Raw genomic sequence first — 26,441 nt, forward strand, 5'->3', positions numbered from 1 at the left:
AATAAAATAATGTATTCAATTACATTAAAATTATTTATTTTGATTAAAACTATTATAATAAGAACAGATAAAAATACTACAATGTGAAAGTCACTTTAATTAATTTTAAAATAATTTTATTTAATATTAAATTAGTTTCAGCTAATGTTGAACTATTTTTTATTTTTAGTCAAAACTATAACTATTATAATAATATTGGAAAAATAACAATACAAACTTAAATTATAATATTATAATAACTATTACATGTAAAAAACAAAAATAACAATTAAAACAATTTTATTAACATTTTGTAATTAAAAAAAATAAATTACGGTAAAACTATACAAACTTATGCCAAGCAAAAGTATAATAGCCAAATATCTTTCTAAATTATATATTTTGGATAAATTGAAAGAAGAAGAATTTTGGATAAACACAAAATACATTTTAAAAGAAGAAGAAGAAGGAGAAGAAGAAGAATATTACTATCACAGCACATGAATTAAACGTCAAGGGAGATTTTTCTCTTCTGTCCTCGCATCGATCTCAAGGAGGAGGAGCAGCAGAAGCGGCGGGGCGTGGAAGCTTCCGTCGAACGGAGACGGCGACCTTTTGGCCGAGACGGCAGTAATTCCCAAAGCTGCACACGAAGTAATGCACGCCTTCTTCGTTTAATCTCGCCGTCGCAGGACCCTCCGGGAAGGACCGGAAGGGATTCTCCGCAGTGCACTCGTCGAACTCCCGCCTGGAGACCTGGACGGCGTCGTAAAACCCCACCTCGAATCTGAACGCTGGCCGGTAAATTAAATCGAAGACAGTTTCGTCACCGACGACGCGGCGAAAGAGAAAAAGAGAGATGGAGAGAGGTTTGAGAGAGAGATGAGTTACTCAAGGAATCGCCGACGGCGAAGGACCGGTTCTCGGCCCAGCGGATGTAGAAATCGTCGCTCGTGGGAATCGACCAAATGGAGTCGCCGACGAGATGAGGAACGGCGGCAGCGGCGAAGAAGCAACGGCCGGCGAGGAGAAGGCCCAGCGCTCGGACGACTGCCAGCATCGTGGCGTTGGATTTTGGGTGAAATTCAACGAAAGGTTAGGGTTTTTTCCCTCTTAAAACCAACTTTTCAACTGCTCGTAACTACCACATCTTTTCTCAGGCACCATCAGAATAAATCTAGTGTTAGAATTAATACACTCATATGTTAAAATTTAGAGAAACAAAGAAAAAGACATAATTTCAATAGGAATGAGGAAGACTTCTACTTACAAAATTAATAGAATTAAACCTAAACTCATACACTCACAAGATTATTTTGATATGTTTAAACTTAGCTCTCAGTTCCAAGCTTATATTACACAAGGTGCAAGCTCGATGGAACTACCTCCTGCCCTCCTTTCTCCCCGACTTCCTTGACTCTGAGCAGAATGGCCTAAGAAAAATGTTGAAGAACAAATTATTACTAATCTACGAGCAGAGGTATATACACCGAGTACCTTCTAGTTGAATCAGGATTCCCTCTGAACCAAACAAAAAGATGCAATTTGTCTTCGAGCTTTATTTGCAACGGCAGTCTGGGCAGTCTAATAGCTTTGCACGTTTTGTCTGAGACTGCTTCATCCAATCAAGACATTCGTCGGCAGTGCCTTGAGGATGAGCAAGCTGCCATTTCAGTACCCTATTTTGCTGCCAAACGGTAGTAATTCGTTTATCAGCAACAAGACGCGGTTAGGTAGTGCAATGGAGCTGCAACTGCAGGCGTGTTTCTTACCCATTCCTTCACCACTGGGCCTCCCGTTTTAAGTTGTAGAAAATTCATTATCGCCTTTCCGTCGAGCAATGGTTTGGCATCCCACACCTGATCCAGACCTGCAATGTAAGACACTTTTTATCTTTTATCTTTACTAAACTATAAAATCATACGATCGCGTTCTGGAAACCAAAGTTAACGATTATGAATTAAATTTATCGACGAGCAGAAATCTTACCGAGTTGACTAATAGTGCTTTGAACTCTTTGAAAAATTTCCTTCGCTGTATCCAGTTCAAATTGTATGCTTGAAGCATCATCACTGGAATCAACTCTGCTGTATAACAGCGTTGATGCTAACAAAGAAACACGCCAGAAATCCTTGATTTGTCGCAGAAGAAGACCTGGAAATGTAAATATATATATGTATATTGTCAAGAATCGACATTGTCAGATCAAAGGACTGCAATTCTCAGGAATTTAAGGCCCAAAGCGAAGCGACTAGTAATGAATGAACAAAAGCAAATTTCAAAATATATCTTAACTTGCAGTAGCTAAGATAACTAAGCAACTGCTGCACGGCTAAACATTGTTTTAGATCAACTCGATATCTTATCTATGAGCTTGAATCAAGCACTTACACGGTTTATCAAAAACTGAAGGAGAAGAAGCATCAAATGTGCTAGAAAAAACCTAGGATAACTACTGAAAACCAGTAGCACATAGAAGCTAAAATAAGGTTCTCGGGATCAAAATCCTAGCTAGGAATGGAAAGTGGTTAATAGGTTCAAATTACAGGATCCAAAAGTAGGACCTTGAGATCCTATAATTTAATAAAGTATTTTAAAACTATATTTGACATTTATAAATTTATCACACGTATTGACTTTCTATTTAGTACGAAGATTTTAACCACTATCACTCCAATATCATAACACACAAATAAAACTATTGATATACTAAATATGTTAAAATATAATGAATTTTTTAGAATATTCTATCTTTATATATCATGTAGCAACTTTTACTTTTATAATAACATGAATTGTAATTATAAGATGATGAAATTAACAATAGTTAGAGATAGATGATAATAATGATACCAAAAAAGAAACTTTTACGGTTACACTTAAAAAGTCAAAAAATATTATATAATTGAAAATTTTTAAAATGATATGGCAAGAAAAAAAATATTTGTAATAGTAAATGTTGACCGTAATTGAATGTATATATATATTGTAATCATAGTTGTTGGACAAGTATCCTACATACAAACTTAAATAGGTATATGATCAGATTGTAGGACCATAAGATCCTAGTTAAATTAATTCAATTTGGGGGTTTGATCTTATTGGTCAATTTGAACTGTGGATCGTAAGATCCAAAGGTCTCATGTCACAATTTTGACTACAATGAAAATAAAGTGATCAAAGTTGTAAGAAGCCTATTTCGTTTAGGATACCCAAATGATACATGTTTAATCCATGTAACAGAATTGCCACTGCATATTTATCAAACTATCTAATCATGTGAACTATTCAGACCATAGCAACCACCAATTAGGTTGAATAATTATTGAATTAGTAGTAAATCTGCATGCAAGGTCGACATAACTCATGGCTTTCTATATCCAAAATAGTTTTTTACGTTTTTATAGCTATAGCTTATGTAGATTAGTCAACTAAAACACTATAATCAGAACACAAAAAAAGACATGTTTGTTTTAGATGAAAAGCAATCACTTGGTAATACAATGCAGCATTTTCTTACCTGCCAAAATCCTTTTTGAAGCCATTGGCATGTCAAGAAATTCACCATCAAGTTCAGACTCAATAAATTCTGAATCGTTATTTGGATCCAATAGAGGAATCAAGGATAGGAATCTCTCAGATGCAAAATGCAAACTCATCACCTACAAATAGTATTATATGATGAAGAATGACAAATGGAAATAACTCATCCTATGTAAACATATACATAAATCAAAGAGAAATGTGCACATGAGAGTATAGCAAGTTGGTTAGATAAGAATACTGACCATATCAGCATCACTAGCCTTCAACTTAAGGGACTCCCGAATGATGAAGTTTGTAACAGGAATCTAATAAAGAAGACATTCAGATAAAGCTAAAAGAAAGAACTTGAGGGGAAAAAACCTAGAGAAAACAGTTAGCTAACTATTGGTTTTATATAACGAACTTTTGTATAACTTAAAGCTGTAAAGTGACACTAGAACTTCAAAAATAAAAAATGAACTTGTAAAAAAGCAAAATCAATTTTGCTATGCAAGTAGGCAGTATGCCTAGAAGCCTTAATTTATTGTTTCGGTTTCTGCAAAATCAAGCTAGATATGCCCTAGGTAATCACCTCTACCTATACTTATATTATGTCTCATGACTTTATACTTTACACCTTAAAAATGTGATATACACAAGTATACACTATCTGATTTAAGAATATTAATAAATCCAACGTGTTACTTATATGGTCAAGCCTAGGACCTTTCAAAAACTTAGCGAACCAATTTGCTAGCTCTGATTGGAATTGACATAAGAGATATGATCTCCTTGGATTGCACAATCAATAACTAATTACAAATTTTTTTTTTTAATAATCCAAGTATCTAGTTCTTGTGATCCTACTAGTCCTGAAGGTGACCAACTGGCCCCATGAAAGTTTTCTACCGGCCACTAAGATAAATTGAGAAGTGCTCGCAGCGGTCCATCCAAGCAGCCATCATTCTTACGTCTGTCATCCCACTGGTGGGAAAATTTCCTACAGTGCGCAGCAGTTGGAACTCGAACCTTAGATATCTGATTAACCGCTAAAGAGTCTAACCGCTACACCATAGCCCCGAGGGCAACTGATTACAATATTAATCAATAGTAAGATATCAATCAATAACTAATTGGTAATAATTAATCATCTAACCTTTACTATTACAAACATTTACTAAATGAACAAAAAAATCAATAGTTCATTAATTAGTGCAAGCGTTGATAAAAATTTAGGAAACCAAACTCATCAATTAATTACTGCAAATTTGATTGTTAATCAATTAAGTTCTAAAATAAATAAATAAAATTAACAGATTTTAGTTAAAATTTGAAACATTAATTTATATGTAAAATCTAAGTAATTATTCGGTTAACATCCAGATCCTTCCTCCCACTTTTGCTAGTTAATAAAATTCAAATTCTATAAGTAATTATTTGATTAACCCCACTCACACCCTGCCCACTCTACCTCCACATTCTTCCCCTGCTCAACCTAAACATTAATTAAAATTTAAATACCCATCCCAGATCCCAACCATCAAACTTAATTAAAACCATGACTAGCTACTACCACCTGTCAATCCTCTCAGCCTTGCACTCCTCTTTATCTAATTGAATCATTTGGCACCTACTCTTATCTGAACCTTTTACTCGCTTCATTTAGTCTGATACAAGGTACATGCAGAAGGTCAAATTGTATATATGGTAAGATAACAAGAGATGTTTAATGAGGTTGCTTAGGCTAGGTCTTGAACTGCCACTATTTCAAGTGCATTTGTAAAATTCAGAGTTGTATAGCTGTCAAATAGTTAAATTGAGATTGAAAAGAAAATTTCAGCACAAACTATGAGTGAGTCAAACCAGAACTTAACCTTCGTTAACTAGTCAAATCTTAGACGCATAAAATGAAACTCAGCTAAACCAATTTACCTTTTTAGACTTCTTATCCATGTACACTATGTTTCTGAAGGGAAGGAACAAAGCCTCATATAAGTAAAGTCTTCGCTGGTCATCCTGTCATTTTTGGGGGGGCATTGTTACTTGCAACAAATAAACCAGCAAATAAATAAAGAAGAATGTTTTAAAAAATAATTTTTGGAAAAAAAATGTAGTGCAATTTCAGCAAATATATGATTTCACAATATAATTGCATCAAAATAAAGCAGAGCATTCTTCTGTGCTAATTCAGACAACAATTAGGTGTAAACTTATTTGGGGCATACCTACTGGGACAAATTGTAATATTGTAAAATAAAAAAGAATTCTTTTGAAAATTTGCACACAATATAATTGATATATTGGTAGAGGGAGGCAACCTAGGATATTTTATCAAATCTTCTCTCATAACATAAAATATCATAGATGAACTCTGGAACCCGTTCTCTCTCGCTCTGGTTTTATCTCTTACTCCTAAAAAGACAATGTGTCACCTTCACTAGTGTAGTGTCTTCTTAATAGTCGACCAATTGTCCATGATTGAATTGCAATCATAGCTCGCAATATATCACCCATTCTGCACATGAAAATCAACATTCCAGAGTCAAGCCTCAATGTGTCAAATCCCTCCTTAAGGATAGCTCCATCACAGTCCCCCAACATTGTCCCTTCACACAAGACAAGTTTCTTCTCTAAATCTCTGATATAGACTCAACTGATCCTCTGCCATCCATGCAATGCCAGGTGAGATATCGACAACCCATGGGTAGCAAGTAGCAAAGTTCTCCCTACTTCATCGCTTGCAAGTCTATTCTGTCTTCTCATTCCCTCAAAGCAAAGAAATTTGTGAAGAAGGCAACATAAGATTTGCCTATATGTTCTTCGTGCGAGCTGGCTGCGATTGGAATACGGTGTAACCGTGTGGCATTGGTGAGAGGTTTTGCATGGATGCATGGAAATTGCAACTTGATTTTACATGCCCCTACTGAGTCCCTTTTCAGTGAAGAAGAAAAGAAAGAAATTGATCCTTGGCAAAGATAGGCCTTCTCGAGCGAGGAGTCTCTCTCTTTCCTAACCCATGGTGAAAGTTCATCTCCCAGAACTAAACAAAATGTTTTGCACATAAATCAAAAAAGGAAGAATATGCTCTTGTTGCAATTTAATCCATAACTGCTACTATTGAGTCTATTGTGGGACACGCCTAGAAAAGAGCTTAAACTAGCTTGGTAATGCCCAGCTGTTCTTTCACAAAACCAACCACGAGGATGCTTGCAAAATCCTTGGACCAATGTTTTCTTGCCGTCTTCCACCTCAAACCTACACTTTCTCCTCTTTGTAGAAGGGTAATTGTGAGAACATCTCCTAAAGTCATCGTTTTCATTGTGAGATCTTGACACGAGAATCTTGGTTTTATGGAAGAATTACTTAGTCAAGTAAATTTCTTAGGATGCTTTCTTAGCAGTAAGGCCTTAACTATCATTATCCTATTTGACAAGCATTTACATTTACTTTAGTGTACCTTCCTAGTTCATGACATCTAACTATTAGTGTTATGAGTCATCAGCTATGAATAGGGCCATAGTGCCACATGTAGTGCCTTTAAGTGTAAAATTATGTGTCGAGTCATATATATACCGTACCAAAGTCCTCTTACAATAAGATCAAGACAACATTATTTCCACTGAGATATTACTCGAGCAAGCCTAACCATAATAAAGGGCTATAATACTATGTTAATTTAGGAGAAATGAGATATTCCATTGACTTCAACATGATATAGTGGCTACAAGGTACATATAGGACTCAACTTGAATTCTGAGCCTAAAATATCTAATGTGGACTAAACCCACATGACTTACAATCCTAATACTCTTAACATACTTGATATACTTGAAGAAACTGGTATATTATGTGAAATATGGCATATTGGCTAGTAATTATCTTAAAGTTCCTAGAGTTGATATCTCATTTATTATGAGTACGGTTAGTCAATTTCATGAGTCTCCATATCAAGGTCATTATGAGGCAACTTCAAAGCTTATTTGGCATCTCATGGCTGTCTCAGGCAAAGGTCTGTTGTATCATAATTGAGGACATTTTCAGATTACAAATTATGTGGCAACAAATTTAGTTGCTCATCGACATATAGATGACCCACATCAACTTATTGTGTTCTAATGGAATCCAATACCCTGGAAAAGCAGAATTTAGTGGCTAAATTAAGTTCACAGGCAGAGTAGAAAGAATGACACTCACCACATGTGAGCTTTTATACTGGAACAACTGATCACAACCCTAAATTTTGGTCCTTCTGAATTAATGAATCAATATTGTGATAGTTAAGTTTACATGCACATTATTATTTCATGAGAGGAAAAGATAGAGGTAGATTGTTGATTTTACAGAGAGAGCAGATACAATCTGAGAATAGTACATCTTTGTTAGTTCTAACAACCAAACTTGTGAACTAAGCCTTGAGGACCCTAAAATTGGATATGTTAGTAATAAGTTAGGGCTCTGTTATATCTTTTAACCAATTTGAAGGTGAGTGTTGAGGACTAATTGTAAATACAAGGACCCTTTTAAGTATAGAATTGATACAGTACCTAATCTGAGGTTCTCTATCAGTTCTTAGCCCTCCCTGACACACTTTTTCATGAGCCTCACTGTCTACTTCTTAAACATACATGCTTCACTCATGATCTCTCGCATATGGAACTATAAGGTAATAAATCAAATTCCCAAATCTGATATTTTGTGTTAAGGAATTCAAATAAAGTAGTAAAAGAAGGAAGCAAAGCAAGTTTTTTTATTTAAAAAAAAAATCATCCTCTCAAAGAGATCGATGGCTAGCTAATGAAGTTGCCTAGGTTAAATGTTACAAATAATCTGCATGTTGAATGAAAAATAAAGTTACTTCTGGAAAGTCAAGATAATTAACTCACACTAAATATCGAGCAGCCAATAGACTGCAGAAGATTCCATGCTGCACCCAAATAAGAAACTGCAACCCTGCAATGTAAGAATACCAGCAAGAATTAACTTGTTTGCTTGAAAAAAATTTATAAAGAACATGGTCACAATTTCACTGAAAGTATGAGTTTTCTTGAATGATACAGTAGACAAGATAAAATAGAAATGGTGATTATTTTATGACTGAAATTGATTAAGGAACAAAAGGAAAACAGATTTTAGAGTTGTAGAACCACTGAATTCTTGGCAAGATAAAACAGCTTCTCAAAACCTACAAATATACTAATTGTAGGATTACAATTGCTTTTTAATCAGTCCAGATCTCCATCCCCAACTAACCCTCAGTAGCAGTCCTCCAAACTTAGTGAACGCATTAAAGCTAAGAAAAGTAGGGCAAGCAAACCAAAACACTTCAAATGAAAAAGAGAATTCACAACAAAGATTCAATAGCCAACTTATGAAAGAGAACCAGAAAGGAAAACATCTTTTCAAACTATCTATCAGACTTACTAAGAACCCAGGTTTTAGGGGGGAAAGCAATTAGGATTTTCTTACACATTGGCATCAAGTGGGAATCTCTCAAAGGAATGCTAAATGAATGAAATATAAGTGGTTATGCTGCAAGCTTAGATTAATCCAGGAGTAATGTAAAGCATCATCCAGCAGAGACCTAACAATTTCTTCATTTACTGCTGGATTCACGTTTGCAGGTAAAGTGAAGACAACGAAAAATAGTTGTAGGTCAACTATGTTCGTAATTGCTGTCACTGGTTGCTTGTCAGACATCATCAGATCAATCTGTGGAGAAAAAAGGAAAATAAGCAGTCAAAATGAATTCAAGGGCGAGTTGAAATCAAAGTTACTTCAAATATATTAGATTGTGCAAGGATAAGCCAACATATGAAAACTGGGAATAAATACAACCTTTGCTGAACATCAAAACAACCATGAAATGGAATCAGTATCATCCAACCAAAAAAAACAATGAGAAATTAGAAAACAGCTAGAGCTGAACAGACTGAATCTGACTAAATAGCATAAATTTCTAATGCAAGGAAAAGTGAAATCTTGATTACTGAGGGTCATCCCTGGAAATAAAGCAACCCTTAACATAATCAAAGAAATACCTCGTGACCAATACGTTCTCTGCTAATTTTCTCTGCAATTGCAGCTTTCACTTCACTATCCATAGCAGCTTTCTTTAAGTCTTCATCCAATGAAAATTCAAATCTGGCCCCTGGTGCGTTGAGAAGAAAGCTAACTAATCAGAAAACTTGCAATAGCATCTACTACAAAATATTAATGCTTTGCATTTCATATTCTATCCCAAGAATATATATCCAGTGCAATCACCTTAAATTCATCATAGCATGGAATAAGAAAATTATACCAGCTTTCCTCTTCCCCAAAAGTTCAAGCAACCAACAAGCCCTAGTCACAGTTGATGGCCCTTTTCCTTCAAATTGCAGCAATTCATGGTTTGTCATCTCCCTATCAATAGTGAGATGGCTCATTGACAGCGAGGCAAAAACCCACTGCCCCCTCCCCCCTTCCTTGTGTACACATAATCAACTAAAAGAATGCCCTATCTAGAGAACTCATGTCATGGCTACACTTCTCTTGTCTTTGTCCGAGCATTGCTCAGCAATCATTGAGAGGATTCCAGTTTCTAAGAAGCACACAAAAGTGAGTTTGAAGTAGATGTACGTTATGGATTTCTAAATTATTTTCATTATTTGACGTACTTTTGGGCAGTGAACTTTGGAGCATCGCAGCAGGAATCATCGAGCACCAAATTGGTTTTGCTTATGGTCTTTGTTGAGGTAGGATATTATCTTTGTTGTGTAGAATTGTCTATATAAAATTAGAGGGATCACCAAGGTGTCTTAAGGAGCAACTAGCTTTATAGCTTATTATACTTTTAAGATTTTAGGGGAGACTAAGATAAAAATTAGTAAATATTCAATTGTGTATTGGTGTGTAGTCAAGTGAATGCTTTTGGGGATAAATCAAGTCTATCTTCACAAGGCAAGAGTGGTCTCCCTTAATCTTTGGTTTGTACAAATGAAAAGGGATCTTCATCCCTTTAAACCCATTTTTTCATATAAATGTCTTTCAATGTTGTCATTCATGATTCATGGTGAGTTGGTTTAGGAAAATTTTATGGCTAAATTTTAATGTGTAAAAAAGAGATTTTAAAATATTATCTTGTTATGCTTTATGAAGGGAAGTCTTGGCGTATTAGTAAAATTGCTACTGTGTGACTTGTGGGCACGGGTTTGAGTCGCAAAAACAACTTCTCCGGGACCCTACATTCAGGAAGATTCGTGCACCAAGCTACCCTTTATCTTATCATGCTTTATCTTGAATAATTGAGATCCAGAATGGACAATTAAGCTAGATGTCTATATAATTATTGGTAGCTATTGTGATCTCGGTTAAGACATTATGACCTCATACCACTAAAGCTACATCAACTGATTGACTTAGCTTTCGATTGTGTCCCTTTATCAGTTAAAGGGTAGATTGGCTTGTTGATATCAAGATAGAACTAGAGATGCTAATAAACCTCAGATAGGGGCCCTAATTAATGGAGAAAATACCTTCTTGATCTTATTTCAATTGATCATAGCTTTACTCATTTCTCAATTATTACTTGCTTTAAAATGCTTATTGTTTCTATCATGCACTGCATGCTTAGCTTACTTAGATTCATTATCATGCTCATGATATGGCATTGCTTTTACCGCTATGCATGCTAACTAAAACTAAAAATATCAAATGCTACTTATTATTGGCCTGTCACTAACTTGTAACTTAGAGTACTTGCTTTTACAGATATGTCATACTTAACTAATCATTAGTATGTGGGTGGTCCAACAAGACAATTACACCTTTAGTGAGTGTAGACAGAGTTCTTCTCCTTCAGATAGCAAGGGGAAACTCCAAAAATTACACTCAATCATGCTATAAAACATTAGACCTTCCATAGAAATGTTTCTTGTTGATATTAGCTTCACATGATACTTTGTACTTTGGTAGCTATTTCATGCATGTTCAACTTTTTCATCCTCCTACTATTACACACGACATGTTCAACTTTTTACGACTAGTTCTCGACCTAACATCCTTCATTGTCTTGCCTCTAGATTTATCCAAGGCAAGCATTGAAGGTGTTGAACCAGGACATTAGATTACTCTACGACATGTTATAATGGGCTCTTTTGAAGATTCATTTGCAACTCAAGGGTTTGTCATTTATTATTATTTTTCTGCTTCAAATATTTCTGAATTATGTTATTTACAACTTTCTATTATTTCTAGAACATATTCATTTGTAAAACATGTTTATTATACTTATGTTTACATGCTAAAAAGGAACAAAAATGATGCTTAGCTTTGGAAAGTATCGTGTGAATGCATCCTATAGTGTTTTGTCACACGAAACGACAATTGGCACAAAGGATGCTGATAGAATCATCTTTGACAAAAATGAATTTCACCTCACACATTAAGGTCAAGAGCCATTTGGGTCATGAAGAAATTTGCAAATGGAAAATATATGGTTAAATTGCAAGGAAGCTAAAGTGGCACTCTTAAAATGTCCATTTAGGGTCATTGCTGTTGTTCATTTCTAGCAAAATCTCTCTTTCTATATTAGAACAATCTCTCTAATATGTTCTCTAACCAAAATGTACATATAAAAAATTAAAAATTCTTTCTAACAAGACATGTTTGCCATCAGGAGTATAATTTTCTTAAGAAAGAAATAAAAAAGTTGTCAGGTTCTCATAAAGTTGTTACCAAAACGAATTGCTCGAAGAACTCGAAGAGGATCATCGAGAAAAGTAGCCTTTGGAGGCAATGGAGTCACAACATATCCATTCCTCAAGTCTTGAACACCTGAAGAAAGTATCCTTGTTAGTCAGGCTTGGAAAGATTTTCAGATGAACAATAAAAATTATTGTATAAATTCTAAGGAAAAAGTAAGAAGGACCTCTTCCAGTCAAATCTTCTACAGAACTGGTGTTGATATTGTAGAATAAGCTGCCAAAGAGAAACAAATAAACTTTATAATGTAGTAAAAACAAAAAAAAAGAAATATTTTGCAAAAGTGGTAACCATTTTGTGCATGTTATTATCCTTTTGTATACAATTCATTTGCATAGTCAAGCTAATAGTTCCACGAACATTCTACATGGAGCTTCAGACACAAGGAGAAAAGAGTGCAACATTGGTCCATTGAGTAAAAATATACAGGGATTTCATTCTCTACGAGTTCTAAGAAAACAAGATAAATAAATAAGATAATAGACATTGGTATTGGGGTATTGTGATACATTGCAAAATGTGTTGATATGATTAAAAAGCATGAGAAATATTTGACAATACCTGTTTATTGTCAGATCCCTCCTATAGGCATCTTCTTTAGCAGTACCAAATTTCTGTAAAAAGTTAATAATTAAGAATGATGTAACAGTTTATCAAACATAATACCAAAATGCTTAATCATGACTTAAATTCACATGATGAATATTCTCAAAGATTAGCTAATAGTAGAAAATAGGCTTTTGGGATCAGGTGGAGATGTGAATGGCCTCTAAACTCTTTAGTTTACTAGACATTCTGCCCACCTAAAAGATTGGCAATGAAGTAGTTGCATTCAACCCAACCAAAAAGATTACCTATCTTCCATGATTCATTAACACCCAACCTACCATAGTAATTTAAAGTTTGAACCTACTATTGCCACTGTTACTTCCGCATCACCTACCTTGAGGTGCCATTCTGCAGTTATATTCAATCTGAAATTAGCTGAGCTGAACATGACCATAAGGATTCTATTACTAACACCAACCTCGTGATATGAAAAAATCAAAGTGCAGTTAGTTGGAGCTTCTGGGCAAAAGATTGGTTGGATTGGATTGTGTAAGAGGCATTTTTGGTCAGACTCACTTTAAGATAGTTGGTCAAAGAACCATTTAGCTGGATGATGGTGTTCGAATACCAAAAGACTAATTTCATCTGAGATCGGAGCCGCCATGGCTTAAACCAGCATGCAGAGGAGTAATCAGTAGACATGCCAGCTGATGTCAAGGAGTAATCAGGTGATGTAGTTTACACCATGCTAAGAATGGGATAGAAATATCCGCCATTAGTAGGTTAGGAACTTTGGAATCACTAAGAAGAGACATTATAATACAGCCTCATAAATAAATAAAAAAGAAAAAGAAAAAAAATATTGCTTTCAGTAGAAAAAAGGCAATGTAAATTTGATCAGCAAAACCAATCCGAACCATAAGGTGAAAGAAAAGTTATATTTCCAGCAGAGCATCAATACAGTAAATTTTCATAATGAATCTAAGTACCTCCAATGAAATTATAGGGCATTTTGATATGACCCAGAATCAAAATCAACTCTTCCCATTAACAAAATAAGAGAGTCAAAAAATATTTTACCATCCATCTGGACTTAAAATAGATAAAATACTTATGTGATTTGAATGGTAAGTTCTTACAAAACTACAGGAGATATAGCAAGCAGTAGATACTATACAATAAAAAAAATAGTATGAAGGAACAAAAAGTACCATGGTAGGGATTCGGCTGTTCTCGACGTAGGTTTCAGATCGCAAGTTAACAAAGTCAATCCAAGTATCGTAAATTCTCATCCTTGCGGTTTCTAGATGTTTAGATTGATCAGGATTGCTGCATAAACATGCATTTCATCAGTACACAAACAAAATGAATCATTTAAACTGAAGGAAGTATCCATCGTAAAGCATCATCAAGCCATATTTTTCTTGAGGATGGCTATATGAACTTCATCCCTATAAAGCTATATCATTAATCATATTCAAATAAATTAAATTATTTTTTATCACGTTGAATTGTTGACTAATATGTTCTTCAACTCTCTCGTGCCCCTTACACCTTCCACTCTAATAGATACAACTCTTCGCACTATATAATATATTTCTCGCCTTTAAATATATTCATACCATTACAACATATTTTACCGCATTTTCTCATTTACCAGAGCTACACCTAATAGTTCCAAATAATTTTTTTTTATTTTATCTTTTCTAATAGCTTCGCATACATCCACCTTGGCATTCTCATCTCTACTTTATTAACTTTTCATACATGCTCCTAACATTTCAACACTATACATAAAGTATGGCAAGCAATACCATAGTTTTATACAATTACCCTTTTATTCTAAGTGGGACAAGATGATCACAAAAGACTCCTAACTTTTATTCTTGTTGAATAGCTAATCCTTGCATCTAAACCTCCCTTACAGTATTTCATGTCCATCGATCATAACAAGTGATTATTTTTTTGTTACTAAAATTATATATCATATGCCAAATTGTACTTCCACTTGTCTTAAAATTACAATAATCCCTCCTACTGTTCCTTCAAATTCAAATGTAGTTAAGGACTCAACTAAACCTTATAAGTTATTAAATTGAATATTAAATAATAACACAGTTAATTAAAATATATATTAACCATCTAATAGTTAGAAAGTAATTTTATTAAAATATGATTATTTATTAATTCTATATTAATTTGATATGACAATATTTGTATATTGCATTATTAACAATTGCACACATAATGATAAAAAATATTCTTCTTAAGATTTTAGAAAATCCATTGTAATCTCATATATTAAATAACTTACTATAACTTTCTTTCTCATTTTTTTACCAGCAAATTCCAACTTCACTGATCAACCGATATTTGGATTTGACGATCGGATCCAATTTTGACAACTATGCTATAATCTAAAACCAAAGAAAGAAAATGTACCACTGGATAACACCTATGCCTTGTTGTTCTTCGCCAGTTAACTGAAGAAATTCATTGACCTTCTCACAGAACTCACGACCCAACATGTTGTCCAGAGCAATATCGATGTCATAACAATCTTTGCCTAACAACTGTTAAGTAAAACATGGAGAAAAAAAATCATTTTTCAGAAAGTTTCCAAGAACCATAGACAGAGATTAGTAAAGTACTATAAACTTTCCCAAAGATATAAAATTGTATACGGCATCAGCTCATGCCTTAACATATATATTTCGTCTACTTCAGAAAACGAACGCTTTAGAAGTAAAAGTCGGGATAAGAAACCAAGTGAAGATCAAACATAAGAAAAACCAAAAGATTAGTGTGGAGATTTCCAAATGCATGCAAGAATTAACACCAAAATATTCTCTTTCCCATTTTTTAGTCGTAATGCGGCGAAGAAATCAGGACCCGGAACGAACCTTATCACGAACCCACCCGCCAGCGACTCGGAGCTGGGTCTCTAGATTGAAGCGGCCGACGACATCGAGCAGCCGGCGGAAGATCTTCTCTTCCTTCTCCGTGAGATCGATCTTTTCCTTCAAGATCACGGAGGAGCCCATTCCGCTACCGCCTCGAGCAGTAGCGCTACATTCCTTCAAGATCACGGAGGAGCCCATTCCGCTACCGCCTCGAGCAGTAGCGCCGCTATGCAGCAGACGCAGGCGGATCCGCCTTAGGGCTCTATTGGGAGAGGGGCGGAGCAGAGCCAGTCCTGGGTGTACAAGGGCCCTGGGCGAAATTAAAATTTTTGAGCCCTGATATAAAATTGCACTGCTAATAAATCTTTTATTTGTACAAAAAGAAACACGAACAGTTTTAGTGAAGCATTTAATAATTTTAATATCCAATCTATATTTGTAATATAAAATTTAAGGAAAAAAGAATAGAATTATCATAACAAGTTTACTGATAATAAACTTACTCAACGGCAACAAGTAAACAAAGGTTCATACTTGAACGTGAATATCATGGAAACTGCATATGCATAGCATCAGTGCCGTTATCAAAGTCGAACAAGCAACGATTCTCATTATCATGAAACATGCTTCTTAAAACAAAGTATTTTGAGAAAGAAATGAGACATTAAATGAAACATATTGATCCACTATAATCATATGTATAGTTTGGTATCATATCAAAACATATTTCCGAAGGCCAATGGATTTAGTTCTCAAGTAAACAAAGAGAACAGAATTGTAAAAAAACTGTGCTCATGTTGTTTGTGCAAGCAGTAGCTCTGAGGACACATCAAAAATTGAAGTCTCTGATTTCCCTGAAGACAGGAAAGAAGACTCTGAATCTGTTAAGGAGAAGAAAGCATCAAATTCCACCAAGATAATTGGTTCTTTTCTGTAATCTATTTGCACAAACATGAAAAACTGTGTTCTGTAGAAGATGTGATAATCTATTTGCACAAACATGAATAAGTTAAAGTCAACATAAATCAAGTACCAGGTCTCCGTTCAAGTTTTAGTTTCAAGAAGCTACCCTTTCGTGCGCACGTGATATAGGCCATGTAGAAGGTTTCATATTAGATTCACTTACTATAAGATTCAAAACAATTAAAATATTATGCCCTCCCAGATGCTATTAAAGTACCTATGTACCACTGACTTGAGGTGTAGGAAAGCAGACTCTTTGGATGCGAGATGCACTTATTACATATAAGTTATTGCGACCCATACCTTTGTTTGATACTAATTCAGTTCTTACTTCGACGTATAAGATTCAAAAGCACTTTAGATCTAATTCCATTGATAAAGAATCCATATCCCTCACTAAGAGTCGTCAATGGTACACACCAGTGAGTCCACCCCATACTTGAGAGCTCTTACATACTAGACCCCTGCTATTACATACTTGACCCCTATCATCGTTTAACAAGACCTAAAGCCTTGGGCAGATAATTCTTTTTAACCGGAAAAAGCCTTGGGCAGAGAATGCGTTTGGAACCTAATTGAGAATCTTCTTTGTGCCGTGTCATGTAGAACACATGAAAAACTAAGTTTAGTAAAGGCAATGCAATTGTTTTTAGTAAATCATACCAAACATATAGAAAATCAATGGACCAAATAGCTGGTTTGGAAAGTTGATTACTTACTTTTGGAGGAGTTTCATCCTCCCCAGTCATGATATTAACCAAGGCTAAACCTTCTTTTCCATACAATCTGAAGCTCTCGTGCATAGATTGCTGCCTTCAGTTGCCATGTGGTTTGGATGGTTATTGCATGTTGTTTTCCCCTTTCGAAGCAGTAAAACCTATAAGCATCGACCAATAAAAATGTAATCAGTGAAGCTAAGAATTCAGTATCTAAAACCATCATACCAATGACATATAATGCAATTTTTTCTAATTACTTGATAAACTTTCTGAGACTCTATCTGAAACCCTAAATTGCCTACAGTTTAGGAATTACACAGGAAGATCACTAAGACACTAAATGTAAAATGTAATTGCTTATCACAAATTATAAAAGTACTATAGAAGAAATCGGCGCCATAGATACCTATGCTGTGCAGTGTGCTTTGTACCGATCGAGCGAGCGCCGGCAACTAGAACCGGCCGTCCCACTGACCCACGGTCCCACCGAGCGAGATCGTGCAAAAGGAGAACCGTTCCACTCCCACCGACCGTCGGTGAGGATCAGAGGATGCAGCGAGCGAGGATGCGAGCGATGGCTTCGAGCGAGGCGAGAAGCGAGGCGAGGAGCGGGCAGCGAGCGAGGAGAGGATCAGACGGGATGAGCGACGAGCCGCGAGGCGAGGAGCGAGCCGCGAGGCGAGGAGTGGCAGCGAGCCGTGCGAGGAGAGAGCCCGGAGTCGCGAGGCGAGGAGCGGCAGCGAGCGGTGCGAGGAGAGGATGCGAGCGAGAGAAGTGAAAACGGGCGGCGGCGAAGACGAGCGATTACGGCACTTTCCACTCCCAACGTAACCCTAAACACCTAATTCCAAATATAAAATTTAATAATTAAGGGTTTAAAATTGGGCCCCTCTGATTTTTGGGCCCTGGGCGATCGCCCTATTTGCCCCGGCCCAAGGCCGGCTCTGGGGCGGAGGGGGATTCGGGAAGGAGGAGCACGGAGAGGCGGGAATCGAAAGAGGCGACAGATGAATAAGAGAGCGGGTTTAAGATGGAGAGCCATCGGAGTTGGCACAGTCCTCGCTTCTCATATAGTAGGGCAAGCTGAACAGATAGGGTGAGAAAAAATTCAATTAAACCGAATAAATCGGTCAAATCGAACAGAATTAAAAATTCGATTCTTATTTTTTTTAAAAATTAGTTAATTTAGTTAATTCGGTTCATTTTAAAATTTCTTATTCGGTTAAACCGAATTAACCAAATTAATTAAATTAGAAAAATAATTTATAAATTTTAAATAAATAAATTTATAAATCCCTAATTCATTAGTAAAATTTTTATAATATTTAAAAAAAATCGGTTAATTCAGTTAATTCGGTTAATTCGGTCGAAAACCGAATTAATCGATAAAATATCGGTTCGGTTTGTTCGGTTTTTATTATAAAATTCGATCGATTCAGTTAGTTTGAAAAAAATTGGTTTATTCGGTTTTCGATTAATTCGATTTAGTTTTAACCGAATACTCACCCCTATATAAGATAACCTAATCAATTATTAAATCGATTCGAATTTAAAATAAATAAAAAATTAAATTGATCATAAATTTAATATTCTACTTAATAAAAATTTTATTTATATTTATTTAATATATATATATATATATTTATTAATTATATATATATATATATATAAATTATTCATGATTATTTATCAATAAAATTTTTTGATTTAATAAAAAATTTAAAAATAAATAAACAAATGTATATTATTAAATTTAATAATCAATCAAATAAATTTAAAATTTATAAATTTTTAAAATAATCTTATAAATTTAAAAATTATAAATAAGAGTTCACATTTAAACCAACTAAATTAAGATAAGTTTGAATCAAATTCTTTTCTTCAAATTCTTGAATAATCATTTCAATAACTTATTTATTTTAAACTCAATTCAACTTAATAAATTTTTTTTATTTTTCATTTGTTGAGATACAAGAGTTGAACGAGAAAAATAGAAATGTCCATCGATAGATTTTTTTGCTATATATAGGTAAAAAGATTTTAACAAAAACAACGAAAGAATGGCATCGATCATCGGCGATCGGCGAATATATGTATAATCCGTCACCTCGCTGCCGCGCGCGGTCGGAGCCGCCACGCCGACACGGAAACCAGCCTCCGCCGCCGCCAGCACAGCGCGATTGAGTTCCCGTCGCGGGCCTCCTCGATCCCGAAGCCGCCGTTTCCCACGTGTTCCATGCTCGACGCGTGCCCCTTCATCTTCAGCAGCAGCCTCGCCTGGCTCACCGACCTCGAGCTCAGCTCCGCCTCCTCGAACCCCGCGCTCGCCATCCTCCCCCTCCACTCCCAGTTCCCGCCTTGCACCGCCCCTCGCATCTCCTTCCCTAGCTGGTCCCGCTCGATGCTCACCCTCTCGGCGCTCTCCGCGGGTAGGCAGTCGTGCAGCGACTCGAACATCGCCGCGAAGTAGCTCAGGTTCTCCACGAACCTACCCAAGAAGCCCCCCGCCGGCCGACCGGTTTCTCTCTCGACCACCACCGTGACAGAGGGGCTCAGCGCGCGGACCGCCGCCAGCGTCGCCCGCAGCTCCGCCGAGCTCTGCAGCGTCCGGAGGTAGAAGGCCAGGTTGACCACCAGCGTCGCGCCCTCGTCGATCATGAGATCGTTGGCAGTGGAGCCGCGCACGAGCCCCGTGAAGGCGAAGGCCAAGTTGGCGCAACCGTGGGCGAAACTGACGAGCCGAAGTCGGGTCTCCTCCAGCTCGGCGGCGGTCCGGCCGAATCCGGTGAGGTGGAGGGAGACCGGCGACTCCGGAGTCGCCTTGTCGGAGAGGGACTGGAGCAGCGACGGCCACTGGAAGCCGTACGAGACGTCGAAGTCGATCACGTGGAGCTTCCGCCCGTTGCGGCCCTCCTCCGCCTCGAACGCCTCGACGATGGTCTGGTTGGCGGTGAAGTGGCCGAACTGGAAGAAGGGGGAGGCGCGGTAGAGGTGCGTGAAGGCCGCAAACTCCTGCTCCGGCGAGGGGAGGCAGCGGGAGGCCGAGGCGGAAGAAGTCATTGCAGCGGCGAGGGCGTCGGCGAAGTAGGCCGCGACGCGGAGGAACGGGTCGTCCCCGAGGGGGGACACGTGGCGGTAGAGTTGCTCCAGGGCGTCTACGGCATCCGAGGTGGGCGCCGGGTTGTCGGGGTCGGCGGCGGCGGCGGCGGCGAGGAGGAGGCGGGTGAGTTGGTCGTGGGTGATCGGTGCGGCCTCTGGCGGCGCCGCCATGGGGTATGACGGCGATCGAAGAATACGGCCGAAGCTAAGGAGCTTCCCTTCCATGTCTTCGCACCCTCTCTCCGTGAAATCAATTCCGTTACGAGAAGGAAGAGAAGAAGAAGAAGAAGAAGGTGGTTTTATAGCTTTAAAAAAAAGTTAAAAAAAAAAGAAGATTGAGTCAACTGTAACGAATGATTCAATAGAAGGCATGCAGTGCAATGAATCGATACATGGAGAAGGAAAAGCCAAAGGAAGTACGAAACTGAAGAACGATCGTTTAACACGGTTTGTCGTTTTATCTAATGGATATCTAAAAGCATAACATAAAATAAATTATTATCATCATTTTAAACGAATAGCTGGCTTGTTCATCCAATTCATTTACTAATTCAATGAGAGAATTTGAGCAGATTTATTTTGCTTAGCTTTCAAGCATGGACATGCTTTAATCGTGATTTTAAATAGATGATGATGTGGCATTAGGTTTGACTTGTGGATTTGGTCAAATTTAGATTTGAATTTGGATTGTTGAATGGTTGAATGCATATTCACATTTTTATTAGTTTTTTTTTTGGATATATGCAAATATTATTTCGCCTTGATCGATAAACATTTTTTATAAAATTATAAAAAAATTACATGTAAATATTTTTGCTTGAAATATATATATAGATATATATGTATAAAAGGACAAGGTGAAGGATGAGTAGGAGCAGAGCAAAATAGATTCCATTTCCACCAAACGGAGTGGGGCCCCACCACCCAACATTGTGGTTGGAGGATCTTTGACATGGTGAAATTGCCTTAGATCCTTTTGTTTTATTGCTTATTGACTAAAATTACTTAAGAATTTTTTTGAACATGTTTTTTATTTCTACCAAAACAAAAATAAATAAATAAATAAAAATAAAAATGGATAATCAATGTTGAATATATAGGAAATAGAGTTGTTACGTACTACAAGTCAAAATTTGATTAATAAAATTATAAGGAAGTTTCCTTGTTCAGCAAGATGCTCCAAAAAGGCATCAATTCCTGGTCAAAATTCAGATCCCGACAAAGGAAAATTTATTGGGGGATCCGACTCCGATACGTTGATCCTTAATGGATTTTGGATGCCGGCGAATCTTGAAATTAGATTTGATGGGGACGTGGAATTTTGACCCGGTAAGAAAAAATTAAATTAAATTAATAAAAAAAAAGAAAAAGGAAGAGAAGCAGGTGATAAAGTAACCAACCAACCCATTTAAAAGGAAAGAAAGAAAGAAAGAAAGCAATGATCCTTAATTTGTTATTGTTGTGTATGATGGCAACTAAATCTTCTAGATTTTAAATTGATAAAGACATAATTGGATATCTAGTACCTATAATATAAAATATCAATTCGATCGGGTGAACCATCCACTATACAACCGACCCTAGCACAATACGATATGGGTCATGCCCTACATAACTCGATGTATATGTAATTAACTTGGGCCTAACACTAGGTGACACATGCCTGAATTAGGTTGTGCTTGATCCAATTCATTAGAGGAGTAAGCGATATTATATTCGCATATTTTTTTTTTGTTTATGATTTTACTAGTGTTCCCTCCGCCGTGACCTTTTGGGATGTTGCAAGAGTACAACTCTTATTTGATGAAAAAAAAACCCTATTCAAGTAATTATTATCGTGAGCTAATAATTAAGACGATATAAATGCTTTTGGGTTGTGTTGGATACGCATAAATGAAGTGTTTATGATTGCTAAAAATTTTCTAGATTTATATTATATTGGATGTGTTATAATGAATTTGATTATAATATTTTGCCACATCTTAACCGATTTTACCGTCATTTATAGAGGTAAATCATAAGGGGCTTGTCCTAATGCAGTGACCACTAATGAAAGAGATCAGGTCAATAAGTATTTCATTATTGGAGGTTGATCGCAAGACCTCATGTGGCAATCACCCATGCAGTAACCAACTGTGCCAACCCTCGTTGTTAATTATAGCTTCCTAAGTAACAAGAGTTCAAATCTCACTCAAGCCACATTATACTTGAAATTGTGAAATTATGACATTGGATCATTAGTAGAGACCTATATAAGTTTCTTGATTTACTTTAATAGTCAATGAAAAATTTTATGAAGGTAAATTGATCATTTTTAAAATTAATTAAAGAGTAAGTGTTGAATACTTAAATTATCAAAAAAAAAAATTGAAAGCTCATTCTAATTAAATGTAACTAATGTGATAATGCTCATTCAATATATTTGTTATTTGCTTCATCATAATTGAAAATTGAGATGGAAAGACGACTAGATTAGTGATTGCTATAATTCGGTAGATTTAATTGCTTTCGAGTTAAGCTATACTATTAAATATAAGATAATAGTATGACGAAGCTAAATTTTAATTTGAGTCGTCTAATAAATGAATTATTTTTAAAAAATTTATAATATTTTTATACCATTTATGGTAAAGCTTGAGATATTTATTTTAGAATGTAAAATTAATTTTTAAAAATATTTTAATTTTTATATAGTTTTTATGTAGACACAAATGACACTATTTACTTTCAATATAATTAAGGAAACGTAGAATATTCATCCTTAAAAGAAAATTGAAGTTTTGGTCATGTTAAAAGAAAATTTCCAAGTCAAAATTTTTTTGCTATAAAAGGAATATGGGGTGGGTATTAGGTTAATATACATACTTTATAAGGGCAAATTGTTATATACATCACAAACTTTACACATTTTAATAAATTCATCATAAACTTTAAGATCTTAGTGAATGTATCACTTTAAGGAAGAACTAGAAGAAAAAAAAAACAGGAGCCGATAGAATGGGCCAAAGAGTATATTAAGAATTAGTGCGCTATAACAAGCCCCTTGAAATTCTTCATTGTGTAGCTCACAAATTGATTGCTCTCTGTGCAATGCTAACTTATGATATTTTTCTTATTCACATGAAAATATTCTAATAATTGTCAGTGATCAAATATAATAATAGCACACATTTTATCTCAATATCAATTAATCTCAAATCTATTAAATATTATCTTCTCCATCAATTGTATTTGTCAATTTATGCATAACTTATTGAACAACATTGGTGTGTGTGTATATATATATATTTGCACTATTTAGATCTGCAAGACAATGCCTTCCAGCTCCACATTATCATAGGGCTTTGTCCTCACTCCTCGCCCACGACCTTTCTCGGATGATTCCCAGGACAAACAGAAAATCCAATCTGTACCATTATCATATCTAATTCTCTAATTCCCAGTATGCCAATTAAACAAAGTCACCCTTCTAGATGCTTTAATCCACCGTCAAACACGCATCGAACAACTCACATCAATCGCAGAAGACAAGTAAGAATCAACTTGACGATAAAAATTCAAAAAAAAAAAAACACTTAGATACCTCGATAGAGCACAACAAAGCATGGAAGGATGGCAGTGGGAGTGAAGACGGATAGCTCGTCCGAGCTGGAGACTGAATCATACTCCTCACCACCATCGTCATCTGATTGGCTCTGCTTCACTCTCCCTGCAATCACCCTGCTCACCAGCATTGCTCTCATCCCCTCATTGGAAGGCACTTGGTGGGTGCATGCGCCGTGGGCTGCAAAGCTGGTGGTCATGGTTTGGATTTTGCCCAGCTCATCAACTTTGAAGCCATCGCGTAGAATGCCACAGAGACTGCAGAGTGAGGCTGATTGGCAGAGGGTCGGGGAGCCATGGAGGCCGAGAGAACAGCCAACGCTGGTGCAGTAGAAGCGTAGGAGTTCATTGCCATCGGCAATGCACCTCGAGTGCTTCGATGGAGGCTTGTTAGCCTTGTTCATGATGGAGTCTCTGTAGGCCTCGAACCTTGATTTGGTGGTGGGGGTGTTCTGGACCTTGAGCACCCTCTCTATGTTGGGGATTGGAGCTTGTTTCTTGAGCCAGCTTGATAGGAATATCAATTCGATTATTTTTCTGCTCGAGTCTTGAACGCCTATTTCAGACACTGTTCGGAGAAAGCACAGATGAGCAGAGAATAATAGGCTTATCGAAATTGCAAAATATATAGAGGGAAGATTCAACAGTACCTGCGTGCCTTTGTATCTGGTGAAGCTCAAGATCATCAGGAGTCATAAAAATGTCCCTGCACTCGTAGCACCCTGAAACCCCCCTCAAATGCATTGCTCCAAAAGATCCTTCTAAAGAGGAGGATGCTGAAGACGAGGAGGCAGTTACAGAAGAGGATGAGTTTGAAGAAAAAGAGGTTGAAATTGCTCCAGTGATGCCATCAGAAGGGGCTTTCAAGGATCTGCTTGAACTATGACAACTGCTGTTTGAGGCCAATTTGTTGTCAGCTTCAGAGCTAGTTACTACTGCTGCTGGGCTTATGACACTTGAACTGTCTCTCATCCTACAAAGAGACCCCGAGCATCCAATCTTCTTCCAGTTCTTCTTCTTCTTATTGCTCTTCCTTTCAGCTCTTGCCGATATCGATATGAGAATAAGCTTCTCAGGGGTCCCCAGGAAGATCCATTGTCCATTGGCTTCTTGCTCATGCTGCTCCAGTTGCTCATTGCTTCGTCCATTTGGAGAGAAGAATTTGAGTAGGTTGTCCTCTCAGGATCACAGTATATTTGATAGTTGAGAAAGGAGAAACTTGAACAGTGGGCATATCAATACTTTAATAATGAGGCTCCAGCTAAGCTTAACTTGGTGCTTACTTGGATAAATGGCCTTACCATTATATCAAATCAATTATTCAACTATTAAATGACCATGATAACGTTGTGGTCCATGGAGTAGGAAGAGCTAGGAAATGTGGACTTTGGTCGTCAGTCATGATAACTCACCCTTCATTTGCAAAGATCATGTGCTTACTCATGACAGTAATCAGCAACATATCCAGTAACAAGTTAGCAAATATGAACTTCTCTTGGCCAAATCTGATGCTTGTGGACCATTCCATAGACTATCATTGGGCTCAATTGATGCGAGTCTTTTTAGTTGCAAGTATCATTGAACCACGTGGTCAATTAGTTAGAGAGCCAACAGTAGTCAGAAACCTGGAAATTCTAAGCCATCTGCATGATATCTTTGAAATTAGCATAAAAATCAGAAACAGTTAGCTCTGTACTAATCTTAAGAATTGATTGTATAGAATTTTCACAGCTTCAGTTCTGAGAAAAAGCATTTTGCTCGATACCACTAAAACATTACAAAATTAGTGATTCTGGCAGCTTGTTAATAAAAATAAAATGAAGCATTATAGGAAGACATGCGGCTAAGTGAACATATAATTGCATGCATTTTGTTCGTTGCTCAAGGTCACATAGTGCAGTGTCTTGTATATAGAAATGATTCCCCCATCTTGTTTGTCTCCAAAAGGGGGAGAAATCATGCACGCAAACAAAGCATACAGGAATAAGTGCCTTTTTAGATACTTGCGAAATTGTAAGAAATAAAAAGGTTTGAGTTCATGCGTAGTTCTTTCTTTAGGTGATTAGCCCTATCCATTCAATCCATGTAAAATATGTAGGTGAACAAACTGAAGCAGATGAGCATGCAGTGAGGAAGATATGAAGTGAATGTAATGGAGAGTGCAACTCGGGGCAAGTGAAATCATGCTGGACTTGTCTGATCAAACCATTCTACAAAATTTGTTCAAAATAATAGGAATAAACATTCAGTTAGACTAGAGGAACATATCAAGGTTTAGAGACAGCATCAGTTTATCCCCTTGTCACATCACTGAGATTTATTCTAATGAGACAAGTTGCCTGCTAAATGAAGTTGACTG

The 26,441-nt window shown here is 36.6% G+C and overlaps 2 protein-coding genes and 1 pseudogene across 2 annotated transcripts; all 3 read right to left on the reverse strand.

Moving 5' to 3' along the window:
* Nucleotides 1-528: 528 nt before the first annotated feature.
* On the reverse strand, nucleotides 529-1,039 carry LOC141819721 (umecyanin-like). The gene is made up of 2 exons (XM_074706970.1): nucleotides 871-1,039; nucleotides 529-773 (listed from the first exon to the last, which is right to left on the reverse strand). The coding sequence occupies exons 1-2, from the start codon at nucleotides 1,037-1,039 to the stop codon at nucleotides 529-531; spliced, it is 414 nt and encodes a 137-aa protein (XP_074563071.1).
* A 109-nt stretch (nucleotides 1,040-1,148) lies between these two features.
* LOC141819825 (tRNA nucleotidyltransferase cca2) lies at nucleotides 1,149-18,010 on the reverse strand. The gene is made up of 18 exons (XM_074707083.1): nucleotides 17,787-18,010; nucleotides 17,381-17,538; nucleotides 15,699-16,008; nucleotides 15,238-15,368; nucleotides 14,007-14,124; nucleotides 12,808-12,860; nucleotides 12,413-12,462; nucleotides 12,220-12,318; nucleotides 9,543-9,652; nucleotides 9,086-9,213; nucleotides 8,388-8,454; nucleotides 5,437-5,520; nucleotides 3,768-3,830; nucleotides 3,500-3,641; nucleotides 1,969-2,133; nucleotides 1,752-1,849; nucleotides 1,477-1,666; nucleotides 1,149-1,412 (listed from the first exon to the last, which is right to left on the reverse strand). Exons 2-17 carry the CDS (start codon nucleotides 17,395-17,397, stop codon nucleotides 1,538-1,540), a joined length of 1,764 nt encoding a protein of 587 aa, XP_074563184.1. The 5' UTR covers nucleotides 17,398-17,538; nucleotides 17,787-18,010; the 3' UTR covers nucleotides 1,149-1,412; nucleotides 1,477-1,537.
* Nucleotides 17,833-25,503, reverse strand: LOC141819722 (uncharacterized; annotated as a pseudogene).
* Between the last annotated feature and the right edge of the window lie 938 nt (nucleotides 25,504-26,441).

Source organism: Curcuma longa, unplaced genomic scaffold, assembly GCF_044706935.1.
Source record: "Curcuma longa cultivar G26 ecotype Majalengka, Jawa Barat unplaced genomic scaffold, ITB_CL_G26_1.1 utg18532_np1212_1030455_RagTag, whole genome shotgun sequence".
NCBI classification, from domain to species: Eukaryota; Viridiplantae; Streptophyta; class Magnoliopsida; order Zingiberales; family Zingiberaceae; genus Curcuma; species Curcuma longa.

What these genes read in the sequence shown, in the direction of transcription:
- LOC141819825 (XM_074707083.1), bottom strand. An exon ending in TTGGCTGCTCGATATTTAGT is followed by an intron (nt 5,521 to 8,387) that starts GTGAGTTAATTA and finishes CAAAAATGACAG; the next exon opens with GATGACCAGCGAAGACTTTA. An exon ending in TTCAAAAAGGATTTTGGCAG is followed by an intron (nt 2,134 to 3,499) that starts GTAAGAAAATGC and finishes TTACATTTCCAG; the next exon opens with GTCTTCTTCTGCGACAAATC.
- LOC141819721 (XM_074706970.1), bottom strand. Translation starts at nt 1,039, where the DNA reads ATGCTGGCAGTCGTCCGAGCGCTGGGCCTTCTCCTCGCCGGCCGTTGC. An exon ending in CGCCGTCGGCGATTCCTTGA is followed by an intron (nt 774 to 870) that starts GTAACTCATCTC and finishes TTTACCGGCCAG; the next exon opens with CGTTCAGATTCGAGGTGGGG.